The sequence below is a fragment of the Stegodyphus dumicola genome, chromosome 3 (genome assembly GCF_044657685.1).
Source record: "Stegodyphus dumicola isolate Sdum_Otavi_A_Nest chromosome 3, ASM4465768v1".
NCBI classification, from domain to species: domain Eukaryota; kingdom Metazoa; phylum Arthropoda; class Arachnida; order Araneae; family Eresidae; genus Stegodyphus; species Stegodyphus dumicola.
Genome location: NC_140770.1, coordinates 54,432,885 through 54,453,074, shown reverse-complemented (window position 1 = coordinate 54,453,074; position 20,190 = coordinate 54,432,885). Strand labels below are relative to the sequence as shown.

At 30.7% G+C, this 20,190-nt stretch overlaps 1 protein-coding gene across 1 annotated transcript in view; it reads left to right on the top strand.

Moving 5' to 3' along the window:
- na (sodium leak channel non-selective protein na) overlaps positions 1–20,190 on the top strand; it is a 135,694-nt gene that overhangs the window by 74,124 nt on the left and 41,380 nt on the right. Inside the window, exons 28-31 of the mRNA XM_085812895.1 lie at positions 3,513–3,713; positions 3,798–3,872; positions 11,020–11,139; positions 14,660–14,728. Of these exons, the coding sequence (XP_085669021.1) occupies positions 3,513–3,713; positions 3,798–3,872; positions 11,020–11,139; positions 14,660–14,728 (465 nt within the window). The remainder of the gene's footprint in view (positions 1–3,512; positions 3,714–3,797; positions 3,873–11,019; positions 11,140–14,659; positions 14,729–20,190) is intronic.

Sequence of the window (20,190 nt, the reverse complement as noted above, 5' to 3'; positions counted from 1 at the left end):
CAAGTTGGAATTTTGATTTTGATATTTTTATCTAAAATACACACACAGACAAATATATATTTATATATATCCTTAATTTGCTATGGATTACAGCATTTAATCAGCAAATTATTTTGCACTGCTTTTTATGTGTAATATATTCCATAAAATTAATGCTTCTTTGTACTGTTTTTCAAGTTATTGGATCACTTATATTTTGTATTCTGTTAGATGTGTTTGGATTTGGACGAAAGTGCCTGTTCCTTTCCAGCCTTTAAGAGTTGGACTGATGGATGCACAAATTAATTTAATTTCATTTAATTTGATTAAATCATATTTTTACTTATATGTTTCTGCATTTATCAGTTCAAAAATTAGCCTGCCTTTCCCCCCCCCTCATTGCTGTCACTACACCAACCCCCTGATATAAAATCCATTTCATTTTCTTAAATTTATCTATCGTGCTAATTTTGTATGAATTTTAGTTTTTCCCCTAAATTTTGGTTCGTCTGGTGATTTTGAAACTGGTCTCATTCTGTTTTTCTGTAGCACCTACCACTTACTAAACTCAGCCGCTTATTATGTTTAAATTTCCAGGAACCAAAATGAGTACATACTAATTAATAGAAAAACCACCATTTATTAAACTGATCTCCACCACTTAATGAACACAGATTTACAAAATACTGATTCTTTAGTACCAGAATATCCTACTTGCACCTATCAAAGCTCTCTCTAGTTCATTAATTTAATGCACTGTAGACTGTGGCTTTATCATTTGGGTATAGAGTGCTTCACTTGAACAGGTTCGACCAAAAATTGCATATCATCTGTACCTCTAAAACATTGTTTTCAGTGTTCTTTGTCTGCACTGGAATTCAGAGCAGCAATATTTCCTTACCTTAAGGTTAAACAGAAACAATTAACTAGAGCAGGGCTTCTCTCCCTTTTTGCTTCATGCACCTTCTTTCACCACTGCTAGACAATCATCCCCCTCCAATCTCAAGACTTGAAAAATACGTAAGCATTTATTTAAATCTAGATTTTTTAATGTGTTTCATAAGTTAAGAAAAAGTATAGAAAATGTTAATAAATATTAGAATTTCAATAAAAAGTACTTTTTATATTTATAAAATAAAACTACTTAACAGGTAAATAAAAGGCTGATCGTGTTCTTCCTTGGAAGCTGTGAAATTCTTCTTATTGAAAACTCCTGCTAGAGGCATTGTAGTTGAGTGAGGCTTCCTTTTCAAATGCCACCTGATAGGAGGTGAAAGTGTACTTCTGTATCCCAACTTTTAAGGTTTCCACCTTCAAAATCCTCCTCTTGGGATAGATACATTATGTTCACAGAGATTTATAAGCAAGAAAAGCATTGATCGTGCTTGCAATCATGAAGTCACAGATTGATTAAACAGACAAAAGGCAAGCTTTCTGGTCACTAGAAATGTAAATTTTGAAATTTAAATAAATCACTTGAAGAAACTTGAAAATGTATGTGTATGAATGCAAGCCGCTCAAAATTTGTAATGGAGACAAAACTGAACTGCATTACTCAACACATACGGCATTTTCAGAACACATACTATATTTAAAAGTGAATCAGCAGTTGATTTAAGAAACTAAAGGAATAATTTACGATTTTATTAACATTGCAATATGGACTTAACAGTTAACAAAGCAGAAAACATCAATATATGAAAAGAGTCAAGAATTTACCTTTGACTTCTCCTGATGACAAATTGTATTTTTACTATTTTTCTTTTGAAATGGAACAGCTACTTGAAAAATGAAAAAATAGCTGTGCAGCATACACATCTATTTCTGGAAAACATTATTGCCTCTTCCTGCAAATACTACTTATAACATACAACTTTTAGGGTTATATAAAACTTTCAAATGTCATTTCAGAAAAGATGTTCAGATGAAAATTTTGTGAAAATGCAAGCACTTTAATGGAGATAAGTAAGTCAATATCTCTGCTAGAGGCTATGCATGTTATAGGCAATTCAGGATATAAATCTGTTAAAATAATATGAAAACTATTTTCGACAATCTGGCTTTTACATAGAAGAAGCCTCAGAGGAATTAATTGCAAACCACATCTTATGTTTCAGATGTCAGTGAGAGAAGTTATAAGGATTCATTATCAGAATATTTGTCAATTCATAACAATACTGAGACAAGGTGCATAAAAATTGATGGTGAAAGTGTTAAAAGAACTGCCGAACTCACGCCGAAATTAAGACCATGCCATCATCAATCAAATCTAAAAACCACTGCAGATTCTCATAAAAATTCTTTAAGTCATGATGAAAATCTATCATCAATTTTATGCAATTGAGAATACAATTAAAATACTGCTGTTGAACAATATGCAACAAACAGATAGAATAGTTATTTGTAAAGCATAAAGGTTCATCAAGAATGTAATTGTTAAAATTTAAAAACTTAATTTCAAAATTGCATAAATAGCTTATTTTTAGTTCTATTTTTTAATTATTATTTTAGAATTAATTAATAAATTAATTGTTATTAAATTTAGCCGCTTAATGAATTTAAATAGGTTTGGAACAGAAATGATTTTAATAAGTGGCAGGTACTGTATTTATTTACAATAGATTTTTTATACTTGTAAAATAAATTTCTTTATTCCACTATGAATAGAATTTAAATTTACTTCATTTGTGTTTATTTGTAATAAATATTGCCACTAGTTTTTGCTGCGCATAATTAGATTCTGGCTTTAAATATTTCTTTTGTTAAATGTATATATATATATAAAGAGAGAGAAAGAGGAAGGCTTATAAAAGTATAGATCTAAAATGCTATTTGAGAACATTATGTATGACTTATACAGAAATTGCTGAGTTATAATTTTCTCAGTTGTCAAAGAATTATCTCAATTTGTTTACATCATTTAAGAAATTTTTTATGCATTAGTAAGATAAAGGAACCTTTTGTTATGTATTTATTTCAACATATAAACTATAATATGAGTTATTAAACTTAATTTTTTCTTGGTTCATTTCCTTGCCTGAAGCTTAATTTAAATATTTTTTCTCTTCTCTAAATAATTTAATATTAAATATCTTTTAATCACTTCTCAAATTACAAACATTGCATTTATTGTTAAAATGTAAATTATTAACTCACAAATGACACATTCATCTTGTGACGTACATGAGTTGACCAGAGAATATTCTAAAAGATAGCTTGACTTCTAAAAGGTGCTTGCATGTTTGGATACTTATTTTAGATTGAGAGGGGATACAATTCAATCCCCTGCCAAAGTGTACTTTGGTATTGATATCTACCTAACAAATAGCAATATATTTTGCATTCTGCATTTTGTCATATGATTAATGATTCAAAGGTTAACTAGAGCTTTCTATATATGAATCATTTAATTCTGATACCTTTTTTATATAAAAGCTTTGAAAGAAAATTAATTTATGTCTAAATTATAAATTTACATGCTTAAAGTAAATTATTCGTTTATTGTTAATATAGTTCTAAAATTATCTTTCTAGGGCACAGCATTACTTACTGTTGATCAACGAAGATGGTGCGACCTGAAAAAAAGATTGAAAATTGCTCAACCACTTCATTTACCTCCACGCCCTGACAGTCATAAATTTAGAGCCTTCATTTATGATATCACACAAAACATTTATTTTAAACGTTTTATTGCTGGCCTTGTTTTAGCCAATAGTAGCCTTTTATGTGTCAGTGTAAGTAATATTAACCTATATATATATAGATATATATATTTTTTTAATTGATATTTTTATACATACTATATTTTTGTTTCTTAGTGGAAATCTGATGAAGATCACACAATACCTCTAGCAACATGTTCTGCTGCATTTACTTTGCTTTTCACCATAGAGGTATGTTTTGCTTTCTTTTATTTATGACTCAAATTATGCAGGTCAATTTGAAATGGTTATCAAAAGTTAAAATGAAGTAACATATATAAATGCAAAGCAGATGATTAATTTGTTGCTGCTGTAGCTAATACAAATATGTTCTTTAAACAATACCATCAGTACATTTATGCTGCATTATATACAGAAATTTATATGTCGGTATGATTTGTGCTTTAAAAAGATTCTTGACTGACTTCGAAAAGAAAGATGTGAAAACTGGTAGATTGAAAATAACAGTTATTATGGCTATATATTAATCGTAAAATCATGTTAAATGAATTTGTTTCATAAATTATGAAACATTTTGTATTCTTTTAGTTTTACAAAATTATTAAAAATTTTTAAATTTAGCCATTTCTTCCAATGGAAATGCTTACTAATTATTTAATGGAATAATATAAAAATGATATAGTGAAAAAGCAGCAAGAATATACTTTAATATCATCTGTTTATAGATACTTTAAAAATTTCCAGTTGGATAATGGTAATTGTGATTCTGAAGACTAGTCTTTGTTTATATACAGTAACATCTTCAGTTATTTTCTGACAACCACCCCAAAATTCTTGGAAAAGTTATTTTCTAGTGACCACTTAACAATTCTCAGGAAAGGTGAATGTGACCTGTAATTGCATACCATTCTCAAGTCCTTGTTTCCTTTGATGGTGGTCTGAAGAACATTCTTTCATTCCTGAGAAAAACTGAAATTGTGTCCTTCATTCAAAATTCGTGTGCATCTGTTTATAGGTGTTTTTGTTATGCATTGTCTGCCTGTCGCTGACACACATACAACCCAGGATCAAGGCCCAAGTTGGAGTCAGGTAATTCTCATGGAAATTTTCTCAGGCCTGTTAACTTAATATCCACCAACAATCAGGGTGCTCTTTGCCAGTCAAGAAACATTTCGAAATTTTTGGGCAAATGAGAATGTAGAAGTCATCATAATACACCCAGAAAATCTTGAACAAAAACCATCAGACAGCAGCAGAGGAAGTTAATTAGTTTTTAGTGGAAAGAAAGAGACCTTCTCTCTTGTGTTTTTCAGCTCTTTCAACAGCTCTTTTTCGTTTGCTCTGTCAGTAACATTCTTATCTCTGCAGAGAGATCCAATAGCCAATAGCCAAATTCTTTTGTACCTAACTTGAGAACAACCTGCTCAGAATGGACCAGGAGAGGCAATAAGGCTGTTTTATTCACACAGGAATTTCATCCTGAACCAAAAAGAAATCTCCCTGAGAATTTAAACAGACAGGAACTTAGCAGACGTTTTTAAACTTTTTTTTAACTTTTTGATTAGAATCTTATCTTGTAAATTATTTTCATAAAGCATAGAATGTTAAATAAATTAAATATACTACCTCTTTGCTTGTGTCAGTTTGCTACAGTACATTTGTTAAATAAAATCCTAACTTGAAAGTCAGTTTTTTGAGGTCAAAGACCCTAGTTAAGTAAAATCCTAACTTCATTTGATCCTAAATTGTAAAGTAAAATCCTAACTTGATTTTGATCCTAAATTGATTAATATTTTTCACTAAGATTTGTTAAGTAAAATTCTAACTTGAAAGTCAGTTTATTGAGGTCAAAGACCATAGTTTGCACAGGTTGTGCTTTAAAAAAAGAAAGCAAAATTCTCACCTTCGCTATGTTATTAGTATGTTAATACTTAAAATTAACTACTACTTAAATTAAGATTTTTTATTATTTAAAAATCAAAATGAAACAATTGATTTTTTATTATTTAAAATTAAATAATAAATTAGGTGATTGATTTTTTATTATTTAGAATTAAGATTTTTTATTATTTAAAAATCAAGATGAAACACTTGATTCAATTAACATTTATTACCTTTATTACATGGAAAAGAAGCTTTTTTAAGAGTGTATATTTTCAGCAGATTAAGTCCCATTATTTTCTCAGTTTCTCCTAGATTACAAAAAAAAAGGTGTTCTTTTCATCTGCCGACTTATTGGAAAGTGTATGTGTATACCTTAGCATTTCTTTAGTGTAATAATCGTATCATTTATAATGTTAAATTTTATGATATAGAAAAAGAGAAATAGAGAGGGGAACATTACAATCCTAAGATTAGAATTTGCTGTAATTTTATATTTGAGTAAGATGTGTTAATAAACCAAGTACATGCAAAACATACCTGTATAAAGTTATGAAAAAATAAAATAAAAAAATGTATGAAGTAAGTATGTAATACAGTCAACTCCCACGATAATAACATTTGTGGTTAACCTAAAATCATAGTTAATCTGATGACAGTTAAAAATGCAGTAAAGGAGGTTATCTCATAAAATTAGGCAAAGTAACAACCTTATATGTGGGTAGATTTTAATCAAGGCTCTTTTTGTCAAGGGTTCTTATTATTTGATGTTTAATCAAGATTCTAAAGACTTTATTCAAGGTAAAACAGGTATAGGTCCCTCCTCATGAGGAGTGAAGAAAAATTGGAGCTACAGTTGGCATTTAGCTTATTAAGCTTTAAGTAGTATTGTGGAGTATTGCCTTAAGGCAGTGTCAAGTGGCAATTAATTAGTTTCTGTGTGTAAAAGTACATTGCTGATAAGATGAAAAAAGTAATGTCACCCAGCTAAGCAAAAAAAAAAAAAAAAAGGCTTCTTTTTACTATTATATTTCTGTGCTTTCAAAGTTTGTTTCTCGGAATCTTTGTTTGCTAATGAACTCAATTATTTGAGCTCAGTTTCCATCAGCAGAAGAGTTTCTCCTGTGGTCATTGATAAAGACTTTAAAAAATTGTCATTTTGCCATCAAAGAAGATATTGTGCAGCTAGAAATAACATTAATAACCTTGTTGTTCTTCCATTTCATCCTTTTATCAATTACAAAATTGCATGGATTCTGCAGAAGTTCAAGTCACTTTCATGCACTCTTTAATAAAATCCAGGGTTTAATTCTTAAAGATTTCATTTCTGACTTTCTGAATTCTTGGTGAATTTATAGCATACCTTGTCAGTGTGGTTTGAGATATATCAGGCAAACTAAAAGAGCATTAAAGTCTCACATGAAGGAGTATGAAGCTTATGTCCAAAAAGGTCAAATTAACAAGTCTTTGATAGCTAATCATACCTGTAGGTGGAAATTCAATCACAATTTTGACTTTAGGTCTAGAAAAATTATTCCAAAAGCTTCTTCAATCGTTGAATTGAATTTTCTATAAGCTTTTCACATTCATAAAGACTTACCTTGTTTAGTTACTGACTTTAGTTCAGTCTTTCCTAATGCTTTTTAAATTCTAATAACTTGATTTTTTTTTCAATTTTCCTTTCTATTTTTGTTGACAGATGGCATCACCTTTTCATTTGCATTACTGCTTTTGAGTACAACTACAACCGTGTCTTAACTCCCCTCCTTACAACACATAATATTATAAAAAACAACCGATTTAGATTTCGTCGTGGGCATTTAATTTCTACCCAAATTTTAAATGTTGTAGAAACCAAAGGAGAAGCATGAACTAATAAAGCATGCATAGGAGCATGTTTTTTGGACTTTAGCTTTCAACTGGATTTGGCATCTTGGCCTCATTTACAAATTAATTCTGATTGGATTACCTCATGGACTCATAAAATTAATTAACTCCTATATCAAATGTTGCAGTTTCCAAATGAGAGAGGGAGACACACTCTCGAATAAAAAAAAGCATCTCAGAACAGGTGTTGCCCAAGGCTCAGTCCTTGTTCTCACCCTCTTTAATTTATACATCAATGATATGCCAGAACCAAATTCTCTGTAAAACTGCTAAATAAGCTGATGATACTATCATAATGACCAAATCAAGCGATTGGTAACCTGTAACTTGGAATCAACATAATCAACCACTGATGATATCTTCTGAATCACTGGGGATACCTTCTGATACCACTTTCCGATGATACCTGTTAATCTAAATATCACCATCGACAATACTCTCCTTCCAGTAGTCACCCCAACAAAATATCTAAGTATCTTTCTTGATGATCAGCTTTCACGTAAAGATGTCATTTTTTATGCACTAAATAAAGTCAGTGCAGCTTACATATCATATAAGGAAATAAAAGCTGCACTTTAAAATTAAATGAATGCTTTATCTTACTGTCATTTGCCTGATTCATTTCTATGTTGCTCCTACTTGGCCCACTGCTCCAAAAAGCTACAGACAAAAAAATCATTGTACTTCAAATTAGGATTCTGAGAAATATTATGAATTCACCTGGTTTGTAAGAAATCAACAAATTCTTGCACGTAACATTTTTTAAAGTGTTCACCATAAAGCTTTATTAGCAAAATACAATACGACTGTAAAACATCCTTTCAAGTGTCCCATAACTATACACCACAACAGTGCATATTAAACTTTATCATTTGGAGCCAAAAGTTCAATAAACTCATTCAACTCTCTCACTATTATGTTCATCAACATTAAAAGTGTATCTCTGATTGAGAAATGACAGCCAAGTGGTAAAACGGCTGGTCACAATAAGATCACAACATCGAGCTGGGCTGAGAAAAAATTTTGTTTTTTCAAACCTCAAAGAACACAAACTAAAATATAAATTGTTTGTAAGTGTGCAACTTCATACTCTACTGCTCATCCTGGCAAAACAATCTGGACTATTTTTCTGGCAAAGCTTAATGGACTTTGTTTAATTTTTCATATAATGTTTTCACTTATTTCATTGCATTATAGATAATGATTTATTATTACCTCTTCATTCTACTGACAATGCTTATGGACTTTGTTCCTCTCAAAGCAGGATATAGACTTCATTTATGAATTGAAACTCAACATTGTTATACTTATGGACTTTGTTCCTTTCAAAGCAGGATATAGACTTTATTTATGAATTGAAACTCAAACCTTGTTTTTTTGTGCGGTACTAGTATTCATATTATCAGAATACTATGGCACAAAAAAAAGACCACACAAAAACAGGTTTGAATGTGTAGAATCTTATGCATTATCGTGCTCATTTTCCTATATATTCACATCAGGTACTATTTTATATCTCATCACTGCAAGTATTCACATGTGCCAATATTTAATTACATCCTTACGCAATAATTAATTACCCAAGATTTAGAAAAACTCCAATGCATTACTTGCCTCTCAAATTACTTTATTCTCCAAAGAATAACTCAGTTCTCATCCGCAACAGGGTGCCAAGGTCACAGTGATCTCTCAATTCTGTCTGTTTTCAAACCTGAATTCACTTGAAATTCATAATGATCAAGGAAATTGAATTCAGATTTATATTGGGGCCACTACGTTCACTTTTAGTGCATGGAATTAAATCTAAGTAGCACAAGAGCACTTATTTTTTTATTCATGGCATTAGAACTCCCACCAAAGTACAGGTTAAAACTCCAGTAGTTGAATGTCTGTCTGAGAACCACCTAAGATCAATGGTCTCCCCTTCTGGGCACTGCCAAGAGCTTCAACAGTGGATAATGTGCCTTAACTCTCTTTTTAATTTTACAAATCACTCCTTGAAAGGGTAAATAAGGACATAATAGAGAATTACTAAAAATTAGGCAGTGTTAAGGCATTGTGCATTGTTTTAATTTTTGTATATAAGTATAAGAAAGCATTTTTTCTATCAATTTATTTTGCGTAATGTATGTTTAAAATGATGGACATCTGCCGCAAAATTTTTCATTTATTCATTTGAGCTGTTGTTCTGCTTTGAAGTTTATAAATTATCATATAATAAAATAATAAAATAGAGGGGACTAATGCTGTATACTTTTTTCTTTTTGGCTGTTTAAATTTTATTCTTTTATTTTTTATTAAGTGATGAAAAAATATATGTGTGTGTGTGTGTATGTATGTACATATGTGTGTTCCTTACATTGCAAAGAAACGGTGGTACCTAAAGCTGCCAAATTTTTAACACATAGTCCTCCAAGAAGACTTTTGCACCACAAATATTCTTTAAAATTAAATATATCCATTTAAAATCAGTTCAATATCTAATATAAAAATTAAATATTCTTTAAAATTAAATACATCCATTTAAAATCGGTGTAGTTTTTTTCAGTGCATTTCAGGTAATAATGAAAACAACAACATTTACATCTAGTCCTCAAGCAAACTTGTGCACCTTCAAACTCAGGGATTTAAAAGGGATTCCTGCTTTACCACTCAGAGATTCCTGGTGATACTCAGAGATTTCTGTTTTGCCACTCAGCAAAATAGGATATTTGTGTTTCAAATTAAAACAAAACACTTGGTGATTTAAAAGAAATGTATTGCCACTTAGTAAAGCATAAGGTATTTATTCTTGAAATTTAATTAGCAAATGCAGCAATATTAAAGAAATATGTTGACGCTGCCTAGTTTAAACTATCTCTATCTTCCTCATTCCAGTATGTTGCCATTCAGCAAAGTATAAGCATTACCAGAACGTCTTCTTCTGGATAGAGGTGTAAATGCTATTAATATATTCTCCTATATAAAAAAACTTACATGATGAATTGGATACATTATTAAATAATTGAAACATGTAACTGTAACTGTACCTTAAGATTAGTACATTCATTTAACTATTGGGACATTTAAATAACTGTACAAATTATACATGTAAATTAAATTTTTATTATGTAGATTTTTTTACTATCTATATTTTGGTTAATTATATGTATGATTTTATTTTCTACCATGTGCATAGCTAAAAGTATCAATGTTTTTATTAAAAAATTGCACAAAAATCGAAAAGTATTATATACTCATATTGTGTTCATGATCTCAATCATGTTATAAAATAAGTTTTTATTTATAGTTATTTTTATAACTTATCTTGCTATTCACTTCAAACATAATTCAAAGAATTAAAGACATTAGGAAGTACACTGTGAGAGTGAGCAGAAGAGTGTTACCATTACACAAAATGAATTTCATGTACCGAATTTTTTAAATGTGATTTCTTAAGATGAAGATATGGCTCTTTTACATCTTAAAAAGCTAAGGAAAAAAATTATAATTTATGCTTCATTTATTTTCCATATGTTTATACTTTATGTAGTATCATTAGTTTATTAAGTATTCTTTAAAATTAAATATATCCTTTTAAAATCAAGGCAATTTTTTTCATCAATTTCAGGTAATAATGAAAGCAATAGCATTTACGCCGAGGGGCTATTGGCAGAGCAGGAGAAATAGATATGATCTTCTCGTGACAGTAGTTGGTGTGATCTGGGTCATAACCCATTTTATGCTAATGGTAAAATTTGTTTATAATTTAAATAAATTTGTGTAATTTTAAGTGAAACTTCAAACTGACCAATATTGGATTGTTTCAAGAATTTCGGCCAAAAGATCAGCAAGAGTTCAGACTAAAAATCAGCATGTGGCATCATAACTCTGAAAATTTATTTATTAATATCTGTAGCATTATGTTGAACAATCTTATACCATGCATTATTCAGGATAAAGTTTCCATCCTATCATTATTTCAGTACCAAAAAAATGCATTATATGGGGCTGAACCATATTAATCTGTGAAGATTTTTATTCATCTATCACCATCTTTTAATATTCTAATATTAGCAAAAGTATTCATCAACACTCCTTTTGTAAATGATGTTAATCTTAAATATTGTATTTAGTCCGATCAAAAGATCTGCATCCTGGCCAGCGATTGTACATTATACAATAAGAGAAAATTAAAACCAGGAGTTCAAAATATTATATAGCAAGAACTAATGTTTCAGCATGTTTTTAAACTGTAAGAAATTTGCCAACTTATATTTACTTGAAAAATTATACAGAACTTGAGATTTCATTGCTGTTATGGTGTTGTAATAAAAAGTTAGTATGTGCATTATGACTTTTTTAATTGTGTAACTATTTTAATTATTTAATGAATTAGTCTCTTTGGCAGACATGCAATTTGTGAATCTGTAAATTAAATCTAAATTTTATTGTTTTCAACTAGAATTTTAAATTATTTTTCTTGGATTATCTAATTTTTTACACCATAAATTAAAAGTTTTACATTTTCTTTAAAAAAGTGTTTTAGAAACAGAATAATTTTCAAAGTTTTCATTTTAAAAATTTCTAGGTAGTTTTGTTAACGTATTAAACTGCACACATATCCAAAGCTGATGTTTTGCTATTTCATTAAAACTAGTTATTATGTATTAAAACTACATAATTTACTATATAATTCATTCAAAATATTCAGCAGAAGAAAATTTACATGTCAGCTAGTGAAAAAGAAGTACATACAAGATAACTTACATAATCGCACCAAAAAGATGACTTGTATTTATTATTATGGGTGAATTCAAGGAGATGTTTGCATTTGTCACATATATTCATTACATTGCATGCATGTGTTTCTGATTCAGAATGTTAGACATCAATAAGTCAACTTGAAGGTGGACAATCCAAAGGTCATATTGTGATGATTTGCTTATTCAATCCATAACGGTGGTTACAGATGAATAAAACTTTTTGCTGTGTCAAAAAGAGATGGCTGACTATGCATTATGTACAGAAACTAATAATAACTTTTTTACTTCATTAATAAGAAAGTTTGAAACACATGTTTGTAAGCAGCTGGCTTCACTGCTGTCAGCCGCTTTTAGCAGTGATGTATTATGGCAAATCATATTTTTCTGACTTTGTGTGGTAGGAAATCTGTAGTTTTCTGATTATTACTGTACAATAAGTCAAATGAAGCCTTGACTCTGAAATGATCTGGTATTCATGTGAATTTGTCACTCTTATCGCCTTAAAAATAATTTTCAAACCATCTGAAAAGCTCTATGTAAAAGCAGTGGCATTTATAACATCTATTAAATGCTTCTTCTGTCGTAGCACTGATGCAATGATAGTCTGATTCTAAAACCACTTAGAATAAGTATCAATTCTGTGAAAATATTGCAATGGATTGTAACGTTAAGTCCAGAAAGTACTGGGGATACTGTTTCAAAACCACAGCTGTGTACTGTGTTATTGCCTCTTTATGTCAACTTTTCCATAGAAATGTTGGCCTAAATGAGGAATTTTCTTAAACTTTGTTTTTTGCATTCACCACTCTTTCAAAAGAATGGTTCTCTTCATCTACCCCCTTAACTTTTTCTGTGTAATAAAATGCTTGCAATGTAATTACAGTAACTCTGCGGAGGGGGGATGCAGCAGTTAGCTTGCAGTGCTCTTGTCAAATGTTAAAGGGTACACTTATATTGGTGACGTAACTGCCATTTGACCATAACTTCTGTCAACAACTTTTAGCAGCTTTTGCTGTAATTCATTAGTTTTGCTTTATTCTTACTTTTTTATTGTGTTTTCTTGTGCTCCTGAGTTTGTTACTTTTGTATACTGCACTTATTACTTAAGCAAATTTTGTATCTTTGAAAAAAACTATGCTTGATTTTCTAAATATATTAAATAATTTCACCCCCTTATACTTATTTTCTATGATTTCATACGTACTATATGATAAACCTTTATATCAATAAACAATTAAAAGATATTTTCTCCCTCCTTTCTGCATGCCTTTGTTGTATAACGGTAGCACATTTGGTGCATATTCGAGAGGTCCAGGTTTGAGTCCCATGAGAGTATTGCTCATTTTCCATGACTTCTGTTTCAAAATAACCTAATGACTCTAAAGTGGTGCCCAAACTAAAAAGACATGGATAATTATTCTTCGCCACCAGTACTAGGCGATTGGGTCCCCTATTCCCCTGTCACCCTTTAAAAAGGGAGTGTATGAGGTATTTTCTCCCTCCATTCGACATACCTTCCTGTATAACGGTTAGCACACTCTGCGCGTATTCGATAGTCCAGGTTTGAGTCCCACCGAGGGCATTGCTCATTTTTCACATTTCGTGCTTCAAAAAAAGCCTAATGTCAATGTCTCTGCAAATTAAATATCAATTTTATTAATAAATATTGAGATCATAATTACACCGATCAATTGCTGATGTATATGTGGCTATTAACCACCATTCGACTCCTAGATTGTAATTGACTCCCTTTAAAATTTCATCAACCCAGTTGGAAACTTATGGACTATGCTTCATATTAAAGTGCACAATAATAATTGTTCATTTAGGGCTGTTGTTATCAACGTTTTCCTTAAAACGGGAGATATTCAAAGAATGGATTGGCTAATCTAATCTGCAGACTAAAACTCCCCCAGCAGATGCTTGGGACTGAACAGCAGATACTGCCTGCAAATGTTTCCTGCATTCTGGAAAGAATTATTATGAGTACTGTTAAAAAAATGAGATTCATTGGACCAAGCAATTATAATACTCTCATAATTAGTTTGCCTCACTGCATGTGTTTTTTACAGGGCATTCTCTGTTGTTCTTAATTTTCATAGTCTATTTTTTTACTTATGGTCTGTATCATGTTTTGTATTTTATTTGTATAAATTATTTATCATTAAATTTGTGCAAATTTACTTCCATGCATCATTGTGTATCCATATTTCTCCAGTCTGTACTTTTTTGGAACTCTAATTTTAGGCATACATGTAACTTTGTTAGAACTTTGCATGTTATACTTATATTACATATATTACTTGAACTTTGCATACTTTGCAATACAAGAAAAGCCTTATTTAAAAATAAAATTTAAATTAGTAAAATTTGTATTTGTTATGAAATAGAAAAAACAGTAATTTTTGTTGGTCTTGTTAACATCTTATCTACAGCTTTTTTATTAGATTTTGATTTTTAAATATTATCAAAACTTGAGTTGTAATAAAATTTGTATATTTTTAGAATAATACGAGCAACTCGATTGGTTATACGGTTGTTATCCTGCGCTTTTTTACAATTACTGGAAAACATGTAAGTTCAAATATTCATTTTATTTTATTTTTTATATTAAAATACTGAATTTTTTTACATAGTAGGATAAACTGTATATTTCATTTCTTTCACATTAATTTAATATTTTATCATGCACAAATTATTACAAAGATTAAGAAGAAATCTTATTAAAATTACAGAGAATTTAGATTTGATTGTTGAATTGCCTAGGTAATATTTATAAAATATGAAATATTTATGTTGCGTTTATCATTGTCTTTAATTATTTTCTTTTCAATATTTGTTGTTAAAAAATGTAAATAAATAATATTAAAATCATAATTCCTGAGCAATACAGAAACATTTGAGAGTTAAAATAGCTTTCTCTTTTATAATAATCAATCAAAATATTTGTTTTAATTAAGAATGTATATAAACTCATTTTGATTCACTGTGATTTTAATCCTGTGCATGCAAATTGTATTTTATTTAATAGAAGCTTCTTTCCAGTTTCTCATAAATGAAGGGTTTTTTTTTAAAAGACCAGAACATTTGCAGAAAATAAGTCTAAAAAAGGCTTTCGTACTTTAAAAAAAAAAAAAAAAAAAAAAAAACCCTCTATAGAATGTTTCAAATGTTTAGAAAATATTTAAATATCTGAAAGGAATTCAAATTTTTTATATGCAGATACAACAGATTTTCTTTTAGAATGGTTTATAAGGGATACATGTAATATTAAATCAATTAAATTTATGTATCATTAGATATTTAGCACAGATTAACTTACTGTTTTATAATTATTAATCATGAAGACTAGCATGAACTATAATTGTTGTTTTTCCATTTAATACAGTGTGAAACATCTTTTGTTCTGTCCTTTTTAATTTAATTTCATATCAGTTTAAAATGCCTTGTCCCATTACATAGGTTCCTGTTATGAAGCTAATTATGGTTTTTCTCAAATCATGAAAAATAAATAAATAAAAAACGTATACAGAATTATGGTAACCAGGAAAATGCCCACAGAAAAATGCCCACCGGAAAAATGCTTACAGAATAATGCTCACAGGTATAAATGCTCACAGGAAAAAAACCCACACAGAAATATGCCCACATAGAGAAAAGCTCACATGGAAAAATCAGGGTTGCCACGCTACCTGGAGAACCGGGAAAAGTCAGGGAATTTGAAAATTGACCAAAATATTCAGGGAAAAGTCAGGGAATGTAAGTATTTTTGTCAAAATCTGGAAAAGTCAGGGAAGTTCATACAACGATCCCGCCAAAAAAAGCGATTTTTGCGCCGACGTCGGAAGAGGTAACTTTTTTGGAGAATTATGTATCACGTGAGTGTCATTCGGGTAGCTGGCATAGAGCCAATTTTAGCAGTTCCAATATTGTCTTTTAGAAAGGCAAAGCAACTTTCGCGCAACTTTTGGTTTCCAATATTTTCGAGAATCGCATGTGCAGTGCATGAACTAAAGAAAGTACCTGTTCTCGTATAAAACAAAATGGGTTTAATCCTAGTATACGGTACCATGGAGGTTAGAATCAAAGAATATGTATTGTAAAGAAGGAAAACCTCTCTGCAACAGACGTGGCTGTGGCTCCGTTCCATCATAGAGGGAAAACAGCTGTGCATGTCTGATATATCTGTCGCCAAAGCTCGAAACCGGTGTCGAAGTTCGAAGGTCACGTTATCAAGAGTTCATAAAATGAATATCGTTTAAAATTTCTTTAATTACTTGCGCTAAAGAGACGTGCCACCCACGTCAAGATGCTTTTGTCTCAAATTGCGAGCGACGTGAACACCACGTCGATAAGCATTTATCGCAAAAATGAAAATAACGTGGTGCACACCTCGCCTAACAACGAGACTGTTTATTTCTCGAGTTACAGCTCTGGACGGTTATTCTACGCTACGAGAGTCAACAGCAAGTTGTGGGCCGCCAGATGTCACTGCTAGTAAAAAACAGGTCTGCCCAACATCCTATATTCTCTGAGTACGGAAGTTGTCGAAAGCGCGTGAAAAAGTGTTGCCGCGTCGTCAATCAGGGTTGTCCAGTTGACGTACTAAGTAGACAATGGCTTTGTATGTGTTTTCGCCGCTGATTTTTTTCATATTTAAACGAAGAATACCGTCGTAGATCTCTGAATCGATAGCGAATTTATAGAAAATATGTTGATGCTTTTGCTCTGCCAAAAGATGTTTTCATTGCGTATTTCAGATTGCCAAAATTTATAGTTATTTTAATTTGGGATGAACTGAGAGAGTATTTGGAGCCACATTCAGAAAACAAGAACGCAATTTCTACTGAAAGAAAGGTTATACTATTCCTGAAATTATAGATATAAATTGTAATTGTACGCTTTAAAAATGTAGAAGATAATAAGTTTATCAAGCACATAAACCTTCTTCATTTAATACAAATATAGACATCCGATAAGCTTCTACTCAATTTATTTACAACAAGAATTACGTTTACTTTAAAATCTAACAGTTGAATACCTTACGAATAATACTGTGAACACAAAAAATGTCGTTCATTATTACGCGAAATTCACACTAAAATAAAAATTTAAAATAATAATAATAATAATAATTATAAAATAGATTTATAATATTTTTTTCATTAGTTGTACTACTACTAGTGTGATACTTTTAAAAATAAGTTTTAGCCCAGAGGGGCTATTAATTTCGTTTTGCCATTTTGTCGCGTTTCACGATAAATGGCGTTTCACTTTTCAAATCGTTGCCACCAAGTATTATCGCATTCTATTATATTTAAAGAAATTTAATAATGAGGAATCTGCAGAATGTATGAATGTTTCTCGCACTGTGATAAAACAACGGTACCTAGAGCCATGAAATTCGGAATAACGTAATCCTCCATCCTAATATAGGCATCTGGAGGCCCAAATTTGGAACTGGGAATTTGTATTACTATCCATTTCATATATCATATTTTGTAAAGCATTTATGAGTTTTTGATTAAGAAACCCAACGATTTCAAAGCGAGCAATGGCAAAAAACACTTTCATCTCTAGCGCGCGAGACTATGTATCGGAAATTCTAAAAATATGCTTTTTTAAAATTATATGATATTGCTGTTGAATTGAATTTTATGGTTTAAGTGCGAAAAACATGATATTTAATAAATAAAGGTAACACGCAAAACGTTAAAAAAATGGCCCTTTGGGAGTAATATAAAATCTGAAAGCTTTCAGTTTTTTTTTTTTTTTTTTTTTTTTTTTTTGTGTGTGTGTGTGTGTGTGTGTGTGTGTGTGTAATTTTAATACGTTTTAAAACTGGTTTCTAAGTGAGGACTTTCTAAGGGAAACTGGCTCGTATACACGTTACACATGGGGAAAGCCACGAAAACGCCGTCCAGCTCGTTCGCGGGATTCGAATCTCGGACCAAACCACCTGTGTTCAGCGACTCTACCGCTCGGCGGCTGGTGGGCTTGTTAGCAGAATTATATTGTATTATTATTGTATTATGCTATAAAGTAACAATGCTATAAGACTGAGGGTTTGTTCATGGAATAGTACTTTTGTAACCTATTATAGTATTAAAAAATCATTGTTCCTTTGCAAACTTAAAAAAAATAAATAAATAAAAATACTGTTCATAGCATTCTCATTTTTATATTGTAAAAGAGATATTGATTATTATTAGTTTTCTATTTAAAATGTGTCGAAACGCTGGTTTGATAAGGACTTGAACTGCAGGAGACCTACACTGATTATTTTTACTTTAGTACTTCCATTGTGAAAATATTACTATCTTTTAATTATTTTCAAAGAACAAAATCTTTTGAGAAGGAAGAATATTTAAACTGAGCAGTTCTTATATACAAAATTAAAATAACAGCAATGTAATATTGAAAAAAAGGTATTAGTAATTGTGTGACAAAAATTGCAAAACGAATTAATCACACATACAGGATAGATTAGTTTAATTTTGGTTATATATTTTATATTGAAAAAATATTTTCTTTCATGTTAATTATAGAATAAATTATTTAAAATAAAGCATTTTGATGCTTGTGTGATAATTGAATGCAACAGCAATCGGCCATACTGTACTAGAGAATGAATTTTATTTCTTTTCCTGAAAGAAATAATTTTCATAGAAAAAGAAAATAAAAAAAGGGAAGAAATATTAAGAAAGAAATATTTTCTTTCTAATTTCTTATTTAAAGAAATATTTTTCGAATAGTAACTGTAAAATAAATTGCGGGAAAACAGTTTTAATGTAAACATGGGAAAAAAAAGGAAAAAAAAAAAAACTTAATTTGCTATTAGATTGTAATGCAAATTAATCATATTATAAATTTAAATAATTAAAATTGTTTATTTCTAAAAGGATTTGAAGTAAGCTTAATTCATTTACTCTTATCTATTTACCATTGCTTTCATGGTATCCCATATCACTCTTTATTTCTTACCTCTAAATTCCTGCGTTAACTTTCCCATTAAAAAACGAGATTTTCTTTCACATAACACAGCAGCATATTCTACTGCGTGTTGGTCATAATACTGTTTTGTGCAATTTTTTTTTCGAACTACAAATGCAGCGTGTGAGTTAGTGAAATAATGGGAGAATATTCGTAGAACTTCAGCCAGCGCGCGCTATAAATTTCGTCACTCGTCTGTACTGCGATTGGTCTAAAGCTCCTTGAAGCCTTGTCCCCTTCCAGTAAAGTTAAATGGACCCACCCGCCCTCCAACTGAGGACCACAGAATGGCTTTCTCCGATAAGTTGTGATGGCTGTCCATACCGGTTCTTTTGAGTCAATATTGTTCGCTCAAGTTGTAGACAGATCCAGTGATCATAGAATAGGCGTCCTGGATTGCACTCGCAGATGCAGAGCGGCATAAATGAGACACTTTACGGCTTGTTATATTGTAGCGCACGGCACCACAACCGTGAAGTTTAGTCTTAGCGCAAGTGGTTAAACTCTAAAGGAAAAGAAAATATTTTTTGGCACAAGTAAATTAATTCATGGATTAGTTATTTTCAGGGGGGGGGAACTTCGAAAATCCGTTTTTAAAATTATTGCGAAAAATCCAAGAAGAAACGTCCTTTGATAAAACGTTTCTTCTTGGATTTTTCGCAATAATTTAAAAACGGATTTTCGTAGTTTTCTTTTTGTCAAAGAGCGTTTCTTCTTAACACGTGTTTCTCAATTTCCTGTACACATCGCGGAGAGGGAAATTCTGGCCGCCAGGTTCCGTCGCCAAATCCCTTGGCAAATTTTCCCTCCGCATTCTAGCGGCGTAATAGCATTTTACTTGTATGGAACCTTTTCTTCTTTACATAGACGTTCTTTGGTTAGAATAATAATGGGATTTGGCGACATCTTGATGCGCAGTAAACGGGTCATTTTGGTCTTGGCGACAATTTTCAAAATCGTGCCAAAGCCTTACCGTATACTAGAATTTTACCGCAAAATCTTTTTAAACCTTTTTTTTTCTTTCTTTTTAATAAATACCTTGC